Below are 13,738 nucleotides of genomic sequence, written 5' to 3'. Positions count from 1 at the left end.
CAAAAAGCTGCATTCGTGTAAAAATAAAGAAAGACAGAAGCACCATTACAGATCTCGTTGAAGTGAAACCTTTACTTCCAGCTGTAAAGTGTTTAATGTGTTTTAAAAGCATGTACGTGGAAAATCTCCACATTTAGACTTAAAATAAACGTCCTCCTCTCATGTCTTCCTCCCGGCTGACGCTCATACTCCGCCTTTAATCTCACACATGTTGTATGGACGCAGACATGATTGATGATTACGGTCCCCAGAAACACCACAGAGTGAGACCTCGTCGCTGCCGCCCCCTCTGTGCTCGCTGCTTTAGGAAACGTGGCCTTAATGCGACTCGAGCAGCCCCGCGGTGGATGAATGACAAACACACGGATCCAGCCTCCGTCTCTGCCCGTCTGTCAGCCTCTGTCACCGCTCCAGCACTGCCCGCGGTCCCCTGAAGCTCGTCTCTGAACAACCATGTCCGAGGTAGAACAAGCCCCGGCCTCGGCCCCTGAGGCCGCCGCCGCTGTGATCCTGGACGCCCTGAACGCCACGGACTCCAACGGGACCGAGGCGCTAAACGCTACGGCTAAATTCGTGGCCACTCCGGAGGGCACGGCGCTGGCATACGGCAGCCTGGTGTTCATGGCGCTCCTGCCCATCTTCTTCGGAGCCCTGCGGTCCGTCACCTGCTCCAAATCTAAGGTACCTTTCGGCGGCAGCCCCCCTGAACGCACCGCGGGGATGCGTTCTGTTAGCTCCCACCGGCTAGCTAGTTCAGCTAACGGCTAGCTAGCGGCTTTCCAGGTGATTTAAGTCTCAACCGTTTTTAAATCATATTTCTCGAAGTGAACACGGAGAACAGTTCATACGACAGGTAAACGGAGCCGTGTATGTGTTGAAGTTACTGATACAATCATAAAAAAATAAGTGTTTCCCCGTTAAAACTCAAGTTACCGTTAGCAGGAACGTTACAGCTGTTTGCTTATTAACGGTTATTCTCAACAACATCTGATAACGTCAGCGTTCACTTCACACAGCACACAGCCCTAAAACACGTCCTCTGCCGGGTCTCAGGCCTTGTGGTTTATGGTTTGAGTGTTTTTCAAAACGTCTAAAATTAAAGTATTATTCATTGCTGGTTTGTCCGGTAGGGATGCTGCTATACCCGGCTCTTTATTCACACTTCCGGTGTTTACCTGCTGTCACACTTGTACCTGGATGAGTGAGGAGGACAGGTGTCCCCAGGAGAGTCACGTCACATAACCAGGATTACAAACACGCCTGTATAAATAAGTTAACCCTTAGTTTACCTGCCAGAGAGGGTTAAACTGACGTGTGTATGTATGTGTGACGTGTACAGAGGGATGTATTTGCGCTCATTTTGGGGTTCTTGCGGACATGCGCAGTCGTGCTGTCAGCGGTGATAACTCCCTCATCCTGTGCAGCTCAGATACATGATGACTGGGAGGAAGTGCAGTGAACATCAGTTTACATCCACCTGTAGAGAACAGGTACAGGTGCATCTCAGAACATTACAGCATCTTTCTGTAAATTAATAAAAAGAAAAGTGGAGCTTTCATATTATAGAGTCGATACACATACAGAGAAATATTTCAGGCCTTTCTTTGTTTTGATTCTGATAATTACAGCTCATGAAAATCAAAAATCTTATATCTCACAATATTAGAATATTATATTCGACCAATCCAAATAAATGGGTTTATAATACAGAAATGTTGACCCTCTGAAAACCCCTGGACCAAACTCAACTAAATGCAATGAAGCCATCATTAATGTAAGAAACTACACCTGTGCATTTCTGCCTGTAAAGGGTCTGTTGCTGTCGTCCTGCTGTCTTCACCAGTCGTAGCCGTTCCCTTTGCTCACGTCATGAGAGAACTTACTTCTTGTTTCTTGATTTGAAGATGCTGACATGTTCGGCTAAACTCGCCGCTAAAGGCCTCGCAAAACCATTCCCTGTTCTGCATGACAGCAGAGGGAAACTGTTTTCATCGTGGTGGAACTCAAAAGAAAGTTGTCGCTTAATAAACACTTTGTTACTGCAAAACAACATGTGGACGACAGGTGAGACAATCCACCGTGACACAGGCGCTTTAATCCAAAGTCAGTGCAAGTACTGACAGAGGAGAGGCGAGTTAACATGAAATGTGCATGTTAAGTAAAAACGTCTGTGGAATAAAGGACAGCAGGAGTGATGGATGTAGACACTGAGTGCAGACATGAACAAACTTTTCAGAACGTCGACATTTCTGTATTATAAATCCTTTTATGTAATCTTATAATTTGAATTGCAGGATTTTTTTATTTTCATGAGCTGTAATCATCAAAATTAAAACAAATTGAACTTTTCCATGATGATACAACTGTAATAAGTACATTTACTTAAGTACTGCACTCGGGGACCATTTAGAGGTGCTTGCTCTCAATAATGTCTTGTTCCTGTTAATACACTTTAACTTTTATTATTACATTTTTAATTTTAACACTGTTGGTGGCCAGAAGAGACAGTTTGACAGATCAGATCAGTCTGGGTTTGAATCCGGCTCCTGAACTTTGTTGCATGTCATGCTTCCTCTCTCTCTTCCTCTCTCTCTTCCTCTCTCTCTACCTCTCTTCATTCTTCCTTCTTCCTCTCTTCATCCTTCCTCTCTCTCTACCTGTCTTCATTCTTCCTTCTTCCTCTCTCTCTTCCTCTCTTCATCCTTCCTCTCTCTCTTCCTCTCTTCATCCTTCCTCTCTCTCTTCTCTCTTCATCCTTCCTCTCACTCTTCCTCTCTCCATCCTTCCTCTCTCTCTTCCTCTCTTCATCCTTCCTCTCTCTCTTCCTCTCTTCATCCTTCCTCTCTCTTCCTCTCTTCATCCTTCCTCTCTCTCTTCCTCTCTTCATCCTTCCTCTCTGTCTTCCTCTCTTCATCCTTCCTCTCACTCTTCTCTCTTCCTTCTTCCTCTCTCTCTTCCTCTCTTCATTCCTCCTCTCACTCTTCTCTCTTCATTCTTCCTCTCTGTCTCTCTGTCAGCCATCTTTATTATGAATCTTTGCTCATGACTCCGTTTCCCTCTCAGAGTTGAATGGTGACTTGTTTCCTGCCTCTGACACTCGTTGGGTTGGTATGATGATGGACCCTGCCTCCAGCCCTCCTCTTTGTCGCCGATCTGATCCCTCTCTCTCCCTGTCTCTCTGTGCACATCTGTCTGTCCATCCATTCTGTCTGTCTGTCTGTCTGTCTGTAGGAGCTTGGAGAAAATGATTACGATTCTGGGTTCAGAGTGAGTATGAGAGCTGCTGGGAGCACCAAATACACACAATACTCTGCACTGTTGACTGCACTAACACCACAGCACACACATTAACACTGGGGCTGGTTTTCTGCTGACGCTGAGGGAGACGCTGACTTACATGTAGATCTTCACTGTGAAACAACCTGACTTCACTGTTGACTTTTAGCGGAATCACTGTGTGAAAAAATGACAGATTCATCAGCTGCTCTCTGCTTCACAGAGCTCATTGTTTATCTGTCCACACACATCTTTACTGTTCTGGTTCGTTCTCAGTGCTCTCATTACGTTTGGTTTCAGAGAACAAGCTCCAACAAATCGCTGTACGCTACCTGTGACAGACAGACAGACAGACAGGCAGACAGGCAGGCAGACAGGCAGGCAGGCAGACAGGCAGTGTGCCAGTTACCCCCTTAGCAGTTGTTGCAGACAAAAACAGAGTTTAAGCAACCGACTGCTTAACCGAGAAAATGACCGATAGATAAACTGACACTGACAGTAACTGTTAGATGCAGCGCTAACCGCCAAAACAGCACAGAAAAGATTCACGTGTCCCGTCAATTTTAGACGCGCAGCGAGAACTTATATTTGTTGTTAGAATTATCTGTTTTTATTTGGATGAAGATATAAAAACGTTTATCTAAAGAGTCTACAAACAAGCTGATGTCCTCACATCCTACAGTGCCAGCAAACAGCTGTTAGCAAAGGTTGGCTACGTTGATTTACCGATCAGCAGCTCTATAATCAATACTATTACACACTTTAAAGGCTTTTATTGAGGAACTGCCAGCTGTTCCCTGTCTGACATGTTCTGTGCCTGCAGTACAGAGGAATGAACACTGTCAGAGTGTGTTCTCCTCACTTTGTTTGAACATGCCTCTGACCAATCACAGCGCTCTGTGATGAAGCTCCTCCTCTGGCTGTAGTAAACACACATTGTGAGTCCTCAGACGTGTGTGTGTATCTAATGACATGAACTCTGACAGCATGGACGACGTCCTCCGTCTGTTCATGTCTGCAGGCTTCTTCTGCACGAGGCGTTTATAGTCACTGAATTAGTGACTGAATGATTCTTTGAACAGTGTTCGTGTTTTAGTGCAGGATCAAGGATCCTCTCCTCTTCTCTTCCTCCATCTTCTGTCCTTCTCCTCCTCCTCTTTCCTCTCCTGTCCCATTTTCTCTCTCTGGGGAGTGGATGGAGGAGAATATAGATGGATGTGACTCTCGGGCTTCGCTCTCAGGGACTCTTCTATAAACCTGCTGAAGTCTGTCAGTCTCTGGTTGTGTCTCTGGTAGCTGCAGCACTTCAGATCTGAGTGTAGACGGACAGAATGACAGTGAAGTACTCACCTGATCGTCACTGGAAACTCAAACTGTCACTTTGTCAAAACGCCACCTTAGATTGAATCTGAAAACATGATGTGAGATCCAGTCAGCTGTCACCTCAGTATCTGTGACCCGTGAAGCTCCGACTCAGCCTTCAGTGAAGTCTGTATAATCTGCTGTCAGACTCAGACGAGGTTGTACAGCTGACGTCGCTCCACTGCTTCCTGATTGGTATTTGATAAGCTGAGAGTGAGAATGTGTAGTAATTATAAATCACCCAGAGCATCGTTTCTTTTTAAGATGAAAATGTTTTCCTTTAGGCCGATACCGACAACATTTACACCAACACGATATATCTTATAACTGTAACCGATGTTTCAGTCGTAGTGGAATCAGTTCATCGCTGCCTGAAGCTGCTGGTGGGAATTCTGCAGGCTCTTGTTCTTCAGTTTTACTATTTTGAGCTAATTTCAGAGGTTTTTGGTGGCAGAATGGAAGCTGGTGTTGTTTGTGGTTGAACTGGAGTTTGTTGTGAGTGAAGCTACAACATGATTCTGTGTTTCTCTTTGTGTCTTCTCCCAGAATTCATCAGACATGCCGGAGACGATCACCGGTCGAGACGCGGCCAGGTTCCCCATCATCGCCAGCTGCACTCTGTTTGGGCTCTACCTCTTCTTCAAGGTAACTCGGGGTTTCCCTCATGCAGAAGACTGGTTGGCACTGTGATGAAAGCTTCCACCACGCTGACTTTAATGTGTTTTGACGCAGGTATTTTCTCAAGAGTACATCAACCTGCTGCTGTCGGTCTACTTCTTCGGCCTGGGCGTGCTGGCTCTGTCTCACACTATGAGGTAAAGCGACGCACAGATGGATGTGTTGTGAAATATAACAGGTTCACTGACGTTGTCGTGATGTTTACTTTCTTTTTGTTCCTGTCCCTCAGTCCTCTGATGTCCAGAATCTTTCCAGAGTCTTTCCCAAACAAACAGTACCAGCTGCTCTTCACTCAGGGCTCCGGAGAGTCCAAAGAGGGTGAGACCTGCTGCAACACACCAGTGTTTACCAAGAGGTCAAAGGACCAGTGTGTCATCATGTGAACTCAGACTGGACATGAAGTTGAGCACTCTTTAGTTTGTTCTCTTTAAACATGTGTAACTCTTCAGGTTGCTCCAGTCGTGTTTACAGTCTTCAGTGTTCATGATAAATATAATTTAAAAATGTGGCAGAAACCTCAAAATAATTGTAATGTGGTTGAACCAGCACTTCAGCCTGCCTCACTGGATAAAGACATTTCTGACATCTGTCTCCGTCTCTGCAGAAATCGTCAACTATGAGTTTGACACCAAGAACCTGGTGTGTCTGGTCATCAGCAGCGTGGTGGGAGTCTGGTACCTGCTCAAAAAGGTAAAGTCTGACAGGTTAAAACAGACCTGTGACAGTGCTGTTTCATGATGTCACAGGGTATACAGTCACATGAGGTGAAACATCTGCTTATCATCACCACTTATCATATCATCTGTATTATTGTTGTGTGTGTGTTGTGACATCACAGCACTGGATAGCCAATAACTTGTTTGGCCTGGCGTTCGCCCTCAACGGGGTGGAGCTGCTTCACCTGAACAACGTCAGCACCGGCTGCATCCTGCTGGGGGGGCTGTTCGTCTACGACGTCTTCTGGGTGAGTTAAGATCGAACTGGCATTCACTTTCAATACAAACATCACACGTTCATTATTGAATTAGAATGATTTGTACTTTTATTTTGCCACTTTAGTTGAAAGCTGGACATCAGCAGTCTGATGAAAATGTTCTCCAACATCTGTCTGCTCTCCCTCTCGCTCTCTCTCCAGGTGTTTGGCACCAACGTCATGGTAACGGTTGCCAAGTCCTTTGAAGCACCAATCAAATGTAAGTACGTGAGACTGAGACGGATTCTGATGTCTCCAGTAGTGCTGAATGTCAATGTTTCTTCATTGTCCTCAACCTACACCAGCGGTTTTATCATCACGTCTGATGTGTTGTGATTCCTGCTGTAATCTTCTCGCTCTCTCTCTCTCTCTCGCTCTCTCTCTCTCTCTCTCTCTCTCTCTCTCTCTCTCTCTCTCTCTCTCTCTCTGTCTCTCTCTCTCTCTCTCTCTCTCTCTCTCTCGCTCTGTCTCTCTCTCTCTCTCTGTCTCTCTCTGTCTCTCTCTCTCTGTCGCTCTCTGACTCTCTCTCTCTCTCTCTCTCTGTCGCTCTCTCTCTCTCTCTGTCGCTCTCTCTCTCTCTCTCTCTCTCTCTCTCTCTCTCTCTCTCTCTCTCTCTCTCTCTCTCTCTCTCTCTCTGTCTCTCTCTCTCTCTCTCTCTCTCTCTCTCTCTCTCTCTCTCTCTCTCTCTGTCTCTCTCTCTCTCTCTCTACTCTGTCGCTTCTCGCCCTCTCTCTTCTCTCTCTCTCTTGTCTCGCTCTTCTCTTCTCTCCTGATTCTCGCTCTCTCTCTCTCTCTCGTCTCTCTCTCTCTCTCTCTCTCTCGCTCTCTCTCTCTCTCTCTCTCTCTGTCTCTCTCTCTCTCTCTCTCTCTCTCTCTGTCTCTCTCTCTCTCTCTCTCTCTCTCTCTGTCTCTCTCTGTCTCTCTCTGTCTCTCTCTGTCTCTCTCTGTATCTCTCTCTCTCTCTGTCTCTCTCTGTCTCTCTCGCTCTCTCTCTCTCTCTCTCTCTGTCTCTCTCTGTCTCTCTCTGTCTCTCTGTCTCTCTCTGTCTCTCTCGCTCTCTCTCTCTCTCTCTCTCTCTCTCTCTCTCTCTGTCTCTCGCTCTCTCTCTGTCTCTCTCTGTCTCTCTCGCTTGTCCAGTGGTCTTTCCTCAGGACTTGTTGGAAAAAGGACTTGGAGCCAGTAACTTTGCCATGCTGGGTCTTGGTGACATCGTCATCCCAGGTATCTTCATCGCTCTGCTGCTGCGCTTCGACGTCAGGTAAAGCCCGCCCTCCTTCTTCTTCTTCTTCTCTGGATAATGTCTTCTTTCTGACTGAGGTTTAACGATGACGAGATCTTCTTTTCACTTTGTTGAATAAAGTTTAAAGTGTTGGAACTTTCTGTCTTCCTGCAGCTTAAAGAAGAACAGCAGGACGTATTTCTACTCCAGTTTCCTGGCCTACATCTTCGGACTGGGCCTCACCATCTTCGTCATGCACACCTTCAAACACGCACAGGTACGAGGCGAGGTCAGAGGTCGTGCACTGTGACGTCTCTGTACGGGGATTATACAGAAAGTGTATTTGCAGTGAGAGGATGTTCTCTTCTGTTGTGATGAACTAAACTAATATTCCTTCCCTCTGCAGCCCGCTCTGCTCTACCTGGTCCCGGCCTGCGTCGGCTTCCCCGTCATTGTAGCGCTGATCAAAGGAGAGCTCACAGAGATGTTCAGGTGAGTAACCATGACAACCACACGGCCTGGTCATCACGTGATGATTCAGAGTTAAGACTTGTGTTGTGTTATTACCGCTGTTTCTTCCGCTCGCATTATTTTGTCTTTCCAAAAAAGTTCCTTCTGCTCTGTGATCTGACGGCAGAATAAACAGCTGAGGCCTCAAACTGGCTGAAACACAAAGAGACAGACAGAATCAGGCTCAGTGTCGCCGTCAGGGAAATCTGTCTGCATGAGGAAATCCTAAATTATTGATAAAACATTTCAAACAGTGACCAGATGACATTTAGAATCACTTCCTACATTGAGCTGTGACTCTCAGTGAGTCGACGTGGACTCATCATTACATTTAGTTTGTAGTGTTCAGTCTGTAATATATACAGTAAACACTGAGAGTGTCACGATTTTGATTCTAAAATGGAAATCAGTTGAAATGAGACTCTGCCATGTGATGGAGACGATCAGCTGACTGGTTCCAGAGGAAACTCTGACTGCATCAAACATGTTGGTTCATTTTCCTTTTCAGAGATCCTTTATTGATTTGTTTGTGCAGAGGCTTCACTCTGGACAGATAAGAGAAACTAAACTTTGTAACAAACTGAATTTCTGACTTGTGGTTTTTATTTTTGGGATTAGTTGTTGAACTAAAGTCTATCTGTTGTTATTAAATACATCTTTAAGAAAACTGGTTTAAAGATGTAAAAGACATAAAACTGACGATGTGTTGATCTTCACTGATACAGACGTGGTCGTTTAACGTTGGCAGAGACGTCGTGCTGAAAACAAAATGTTCAGATTGAAATGTGAGAGTGGAGAATCGTGACACTCTGAGTGTTTACTGATCGTCTGTCTCATCTCCTCGTCCTCCTCGTCCTCCTCGTCCTCCTCGTCACTGTGACGTCTGTGATTGACAGCTGTTCACCTCTTTCTCCAGCCTCATCGTTTCCCATCAGCCCCTCCTCCTCCTCCTGTATCTCTTCTCCTCCTCTGCTCCGTAACTTCATCTTCTCTTCTGTCTCCTCTCATCTTCTCTCCTCCTCTCCTCCCTCCCTCCCTGTTGTTCCTCAGATATTTAAGCAGAAGTTTTCCATAACAACTTTTTTAACTTTAGAGTTTAAGACTTAAACTTACCACAGTCTTTCTCTCTTTCTTTCTCTCTGTCTTTCCTTCCTCCTGTCTCTCCTCCCCGTTCTGTCACAATTTTATTTTCATGGCTTATCTTTTCTTTTTCTGATTTTCTCCGCCATCACCTCTTCTTCCTCCTCCCCCTCTCCTCCCTCCGTCTCCCCCGTGGTTAGCTATGAGTCGTCAGAGGAAGTTCTCCCCGCCTCTCCCAGGCTCACTTCCTTCCCAACTGTCAGCGGCTCGCCCGCCAGCCTGGCTAGCTCCATGGATGCCGTCTCTATGGCAACAGGCTCCTCCCCCCGCCGCCGCCGGTTACAGCCCACGCCCCACATGTAGAGGCCCCGCCCCTTTCTCTTTACCCTCCCCCACCTGTCTCACCTGGGCAGGTAATCGGCACATTAACAAGACGAGTGCTGTCATCCATCCATCCATCCGTCCGTCTGTCTGTTGCCTGTGTGTCAGAAACAGCTACGACCATCTCTCCATCAGCTTTGTCCCGTCCACATGATCGAAACATGTCAATATTTATAATCTATGTAATGATCTCTGCAGCCAGCAGAACTACAGCTGAATGTTTTTAGAGATTGTAGTCATGTTGTTCTCTGCATCTGTCTCGACTCTGTGATGGAACTGAGACTAACTGAGAGAGACGTCACTCCTGCAACCAGTCGTCTGACCCGAGGAAACACCTGGTCAAACATCTCATATGTAGCAGCAGAAGAGTGGAGCGTGTCTGATCTGAAGCTGCCACGTCTGCAGACAGCGCTGCGCTCATTCTCTGAGAGATGATCTCTGCAGGAAGGACGAGGCATCAACGTCTTCATCAACGTCTTTATTAACATATTTCATTAATTAGTTTGAAGGAGAAGTTGTTGTCGGAGGTAACTGGGCTTAGTTGATGTTTTACTAGTGTTCACTTAAACTTAAACACAATATTCACGGGGAAATATTAATCCAGTGATGACGACAGCAGAGTTAAAATGTTGGTTATCCTGCAGACGAGACGCTTCAACGTCCTGTTGACAGATTTATTTTAGATGTTTGGTCCGATTCTGTTCTGATATTCCACCAGTTTCTACATTTCAGTCCAGATATCCAGGTTGAGTAAAGTACTCAGTTGAAACTGTTTCTCCAGCTGCTTCCAGGTCTTTGAACAGCTTCCTCTTTCGATGCAAAGCTGCTCCTATTTTATTTTTTTTCATCTTTGTTTGGCTTCAGTTACCTGTAAAGGCTGAAATGTGAATGTTACTCAGCCGTGTTATTGACACTGAGACAGCTGGTCTCTGTGGCCAGTCTGCATCTACACAAATATTCAGTTAATCAAAGAAACAGTTGCTTATTCGTAATGAATGTTCTGCTGAACATGAAAACATTTGTTTCCCTCTTCTGTCTTTCCTCCTCTGCAGGTACGAGGAGACGCCTCCTGAGGATGAGGCCGCTAAAGAGGAATCATCAGAATCAGAGAAAAAGGACCAATAGCATCCGTCGCTGCCCTCCCTGCCCCTCCCCCAAACACTTTCATCAGCCTGCTGCCACCACATTTCACTGAAGCCCCTCCCACTCCCCCATCTCCAGCTTCCTGTTTGTCGCCGGGGGAAACGGGGCTCATGTAGCCAGTGTTTGTCTCCAGTAACCATGGGAACGGCCGCTGGTCTCCGTGGTAGCGGTGGTGGTGTTTCTGATTAAAGGTTGTTTCGTTACAACAGTTCAGACTCGGTGCCTACCATGATTCCTCTCTGTGTCTCGCTGCTCTCACACAGGAACACAAACGTCTGCGGCGACCATCTTTGTCCAGCAATACGTTTGGAAACAGGTGTAGAATCAGTTTGAACGCGTGAAACCAGCCGCGGCGTCCTCACTTCTGATCTTCTTGTGTGTTTGCAGCTCGCTGGCTCAGATAGACCAGGAAGATGTTCAGTTCCACTCTTAAGCCTTTAAAAAGCCTGGAGTGTAAAAGTCACGCTAACACGAACAATTCTGTTGTTTCCTGTTTGAACTTCCAAACAAAGAGCCACAACTCTCACTGGTTTAAATCCTCCAGCTGCCGTTCTTTGTCTTTGGGTTTCTGCACTTCCTGGTTTATCTGGCGCTCGGCCGACGCTCACTCTGCCTTCTGCTTTCTTACATCAGCGTTTTCTGTTGGTTCAGTTTTGTTTTACTTTGACTTATTCTTGTAAAGGCCAGAATTTTAAGATGGACACATTTTTAACTACACACAGTTGATTGTCCAAGTCGTACGGCTGACACCAACTCTGTATCTGTATCCTCGCCGCTGACCGGGAGGTAACTCTCACTTCACTGACGGTTAATAATATCTGTGTTATTCCTGAAGGCAGCTCAGGTGTGAATGTTTTAGTTAAAGCTAAAGGTTAAACTTGACAACAGCTGTAGTTGTAATCAAAGGGACCAAATGTTTCCCGACCTCAGCTGCTTCCTGTCGGTTCTGTTCCACCTGCCTGTTCACCTGCTCTGCCTCTTAAAGTTCTGGCCTGTGAGGAGTAAAGGGAGGAGGAGGCAGACTGAACCTCCTCTGCTGAATATTTCCAGTCCTCATTCTCAGACCTGATTGGTGGAAAGGCTGCGAGGAGGCGGGGCCCTGTGGCCTCGTCATCCAATCAGCTCTGAGGATGAATGAGTTTTTCCACAAGCGTTCTCGGACTGATCTGATCCGGGTTTGAACGTTTTCATGTTCACCTCTAATGATCAACATTAGATTGGTTGTTAATTAAACAGAATCATGGACAGATTTCTGGTTAGAGCTTCTCCAGTGTCGGGGTTCGGTGCTTTTCTCTGTTAAACTGCAGTATTTTGTGTTTGGTCAGACAGAAAACAAACGATTGACCAAAAGATTCATCAAGACAAAATTCGACAAAATTTGATCAGGAGCACTTTATTTTTCTCTGCTCTTGTTTTAGAAAGCCCAACATCAGATTTTACCCACTGAACCAAACTGCAGATTAGTGTGGCAGACTCAAAGTCTTTAATGTGAAATACATTTCCCATGATGCAACTTGATGGAAGACATTATTCAGCTGCTTCAGCAGGCTGAGCTCCACCACCTCCGACAAGTAAACTGACTCTGATGTCTGAAATTGCGGAGTGGTCCTTTTAAACTGAATTTCTAGAATTTCAAAATAAGAGTTTGAATTTAAATGTAGTTCAGAAGAAAGAAAAGTGAGATTCATGTTGTCATAGAACTCAGAATTTTGACTACCTTCTATTATTTGATTAGTATTGATGGCATTCTGAAAGGTATTTTTTATTTGATTTAAAGTTTAAAAGTCGGAACATTTCTTCATTTTAATGTCATTAACTGGAAAACGGATCTTATTAAGTTTTGGACGTTTGAGTAAAAGCCGCTCTGACTGGACGTATTCAGCCTCGCATTATTATTCTTGGTGTTATTGATGTTGATGCTTTATTAAGAGATGCACCGTTTTGTATTTTGATGTAAAAAATAAAACTAGACGTATCCTGCTCATATTCTGCTCGGTGAAGTTCAGTAGCCTCATCATTTTAAATATAATGTACCTGAAATGGTTTTTCTTTTTTCTTTCTCTCTGGTTGCATTTGTGCAGGAGGTCGTCTCACGGCCCCGACTGTAACTATTTTATTTGCAATAAACAGTTTTTTGGTGTTTTGATCACCGTATAGAGAAGCATAACTCTGAGTCAGGCTGCTTCTTTGACGCACACATCAGTGTCTCTATCTTCATTCTTAGCAGCAGTTAACTGAATGTTCTATAAAGTAAAGGAAGTCCACAGATTACTCACAGAATTCACTGCAGCTGATCCTAAATTATTTTAGAAAAAAAAAGTGACAAATGTATTCAAACACAAACTTGATGAATGTGTGGAACATTATTCAGTCAAATTCTGATTTAAGATTCAATCAAATTCAAATGAAATAAGAAAAATATTATTGGTGAGAGTCAAACACCAGAATTCAATCTTAAATATAAAACTTTACCCCAAATGATCAGATCAGCCTGAACAGGATTCCGATCAGCTGTTATAAGTTATAGAAGAATATCTCATGATTACATCCAACTATTTTATTTTAACAAGAGTTCATCTCAGGATTGTCTCGATGCAAATCATGATTTTTTTAGTTTAAAGGAACAACACGGTCGAGAGGAGATGAAGTCGATGATTACCGTTGAAGTAATGTTCTCCTGTGGGCGATAAACAGACAAACACATCCCGACACAGTCCGCCTGATGTTATTACGATATTAACATCATATCTATTGATTACTTGTTTGTTTGTGCAGCATGTTGAGTGAGGTTTGATCAGGCAGCTCTGATTTCTTGTTCGAAAGGGAAGAAATGTGAATTGAAGTAATCTATTCCCACCTCGCCTCCATTAATTTTTAGATAATTATATATAATATATGTAATCTGACCAATATGTCCTGCAAAATATCATTTAGTTTATCAACCATTAAACGTATGTATTATAACTTATATAGTGATTTATTTTGTCTTCTATAAACATGTACTACCACTATAATTAATTATAAGTTGTAATAATTTAAGTATATATTCTCCAGGACCATCTTACCCATCAAACATACATATTTAAAACATTTACATATATATACTTACATTCCTA

At 44.5% G+C, this 13,738-nt stretch overlaps 1 protein-coding gene across 4 annotated transcripts; it reads left to right on the top strand.

Annotated features, from left to right (window-relative positions):
* Positions 1 to 261: 261 nt before the first annotated feature.
* On the top strand, positions 262 to 12,789 carry hm13 (histocompatibility (minor) 13). 4 transcript variants are annotated; one of them, XR_003984628.1, is made up of 13 exons: positions 262 to 681; positions 3,232 to 3,267; positions 5,185 to 5,283; positions 5,371 to 5,453; positions 5,546 to 5,634; positions 5,921 to 6,006; positions 6,155 to 6,280; positions 6,452 to 6,509; positions 7,427 to 7,547; positions 7,683 to 7,785; positions 7,915 to 8,000; positions 9,299 to 9,511; positions 10,532 to 10,664. XR_003984628.1 is itself a non-coding variant. In XM_030422950.1 (12 exons), the coding sequence occupies exons 1-12, from the start codon at positions 454 to 456 to the stop codon at positions 10,602 to 10,604; spliced, it is 1,188 nt and encodes a 395-aa protein (XP_030278810.1). In that variant the 5' UTR covers positions 265 to 453; the 3' UTR covers positions 10,605 to 12,789. The 4 variants fall into 4 exon arrangements, 2 of the variants coding, with proteins under 2 accessions (XP_030278810.1, XP_030278811.1); XR_003984630.1 differs by lacking the exon at positions 3,232 to 3,267 and having other exon boundaries at positions 263 to 681; XM_030422950.1 differs by lacking the exon at positions 9,299 to 9,511 and having other exon boundaries at positions 265 to 681; positions 10,532 to 12,789.
* The last annotated feature ends 949 nt before the right edge of the window (positions 12,790 to 13,738 follow it).

This window comes from Sparus aurata, chromosome 7 (assembly GCF_900880675.1).
Source record: "Sparus aurata chromosome 7, fSpaAur1.1, whole genome shotgun sequence".
In the NCBI taxonomy this organism is placed as follows: domain Eukaryota; kingdom Metazoa; phylum Chordata; class Actinopteri; order Spariformes; family Sparidae; genus Sparus; species Sparus aurata.
The sequence above is the reverse complement of the archived record's forward strand: the minus strand, read 5'-3'. Positions and strand labels throughout refer to the sequence as shown.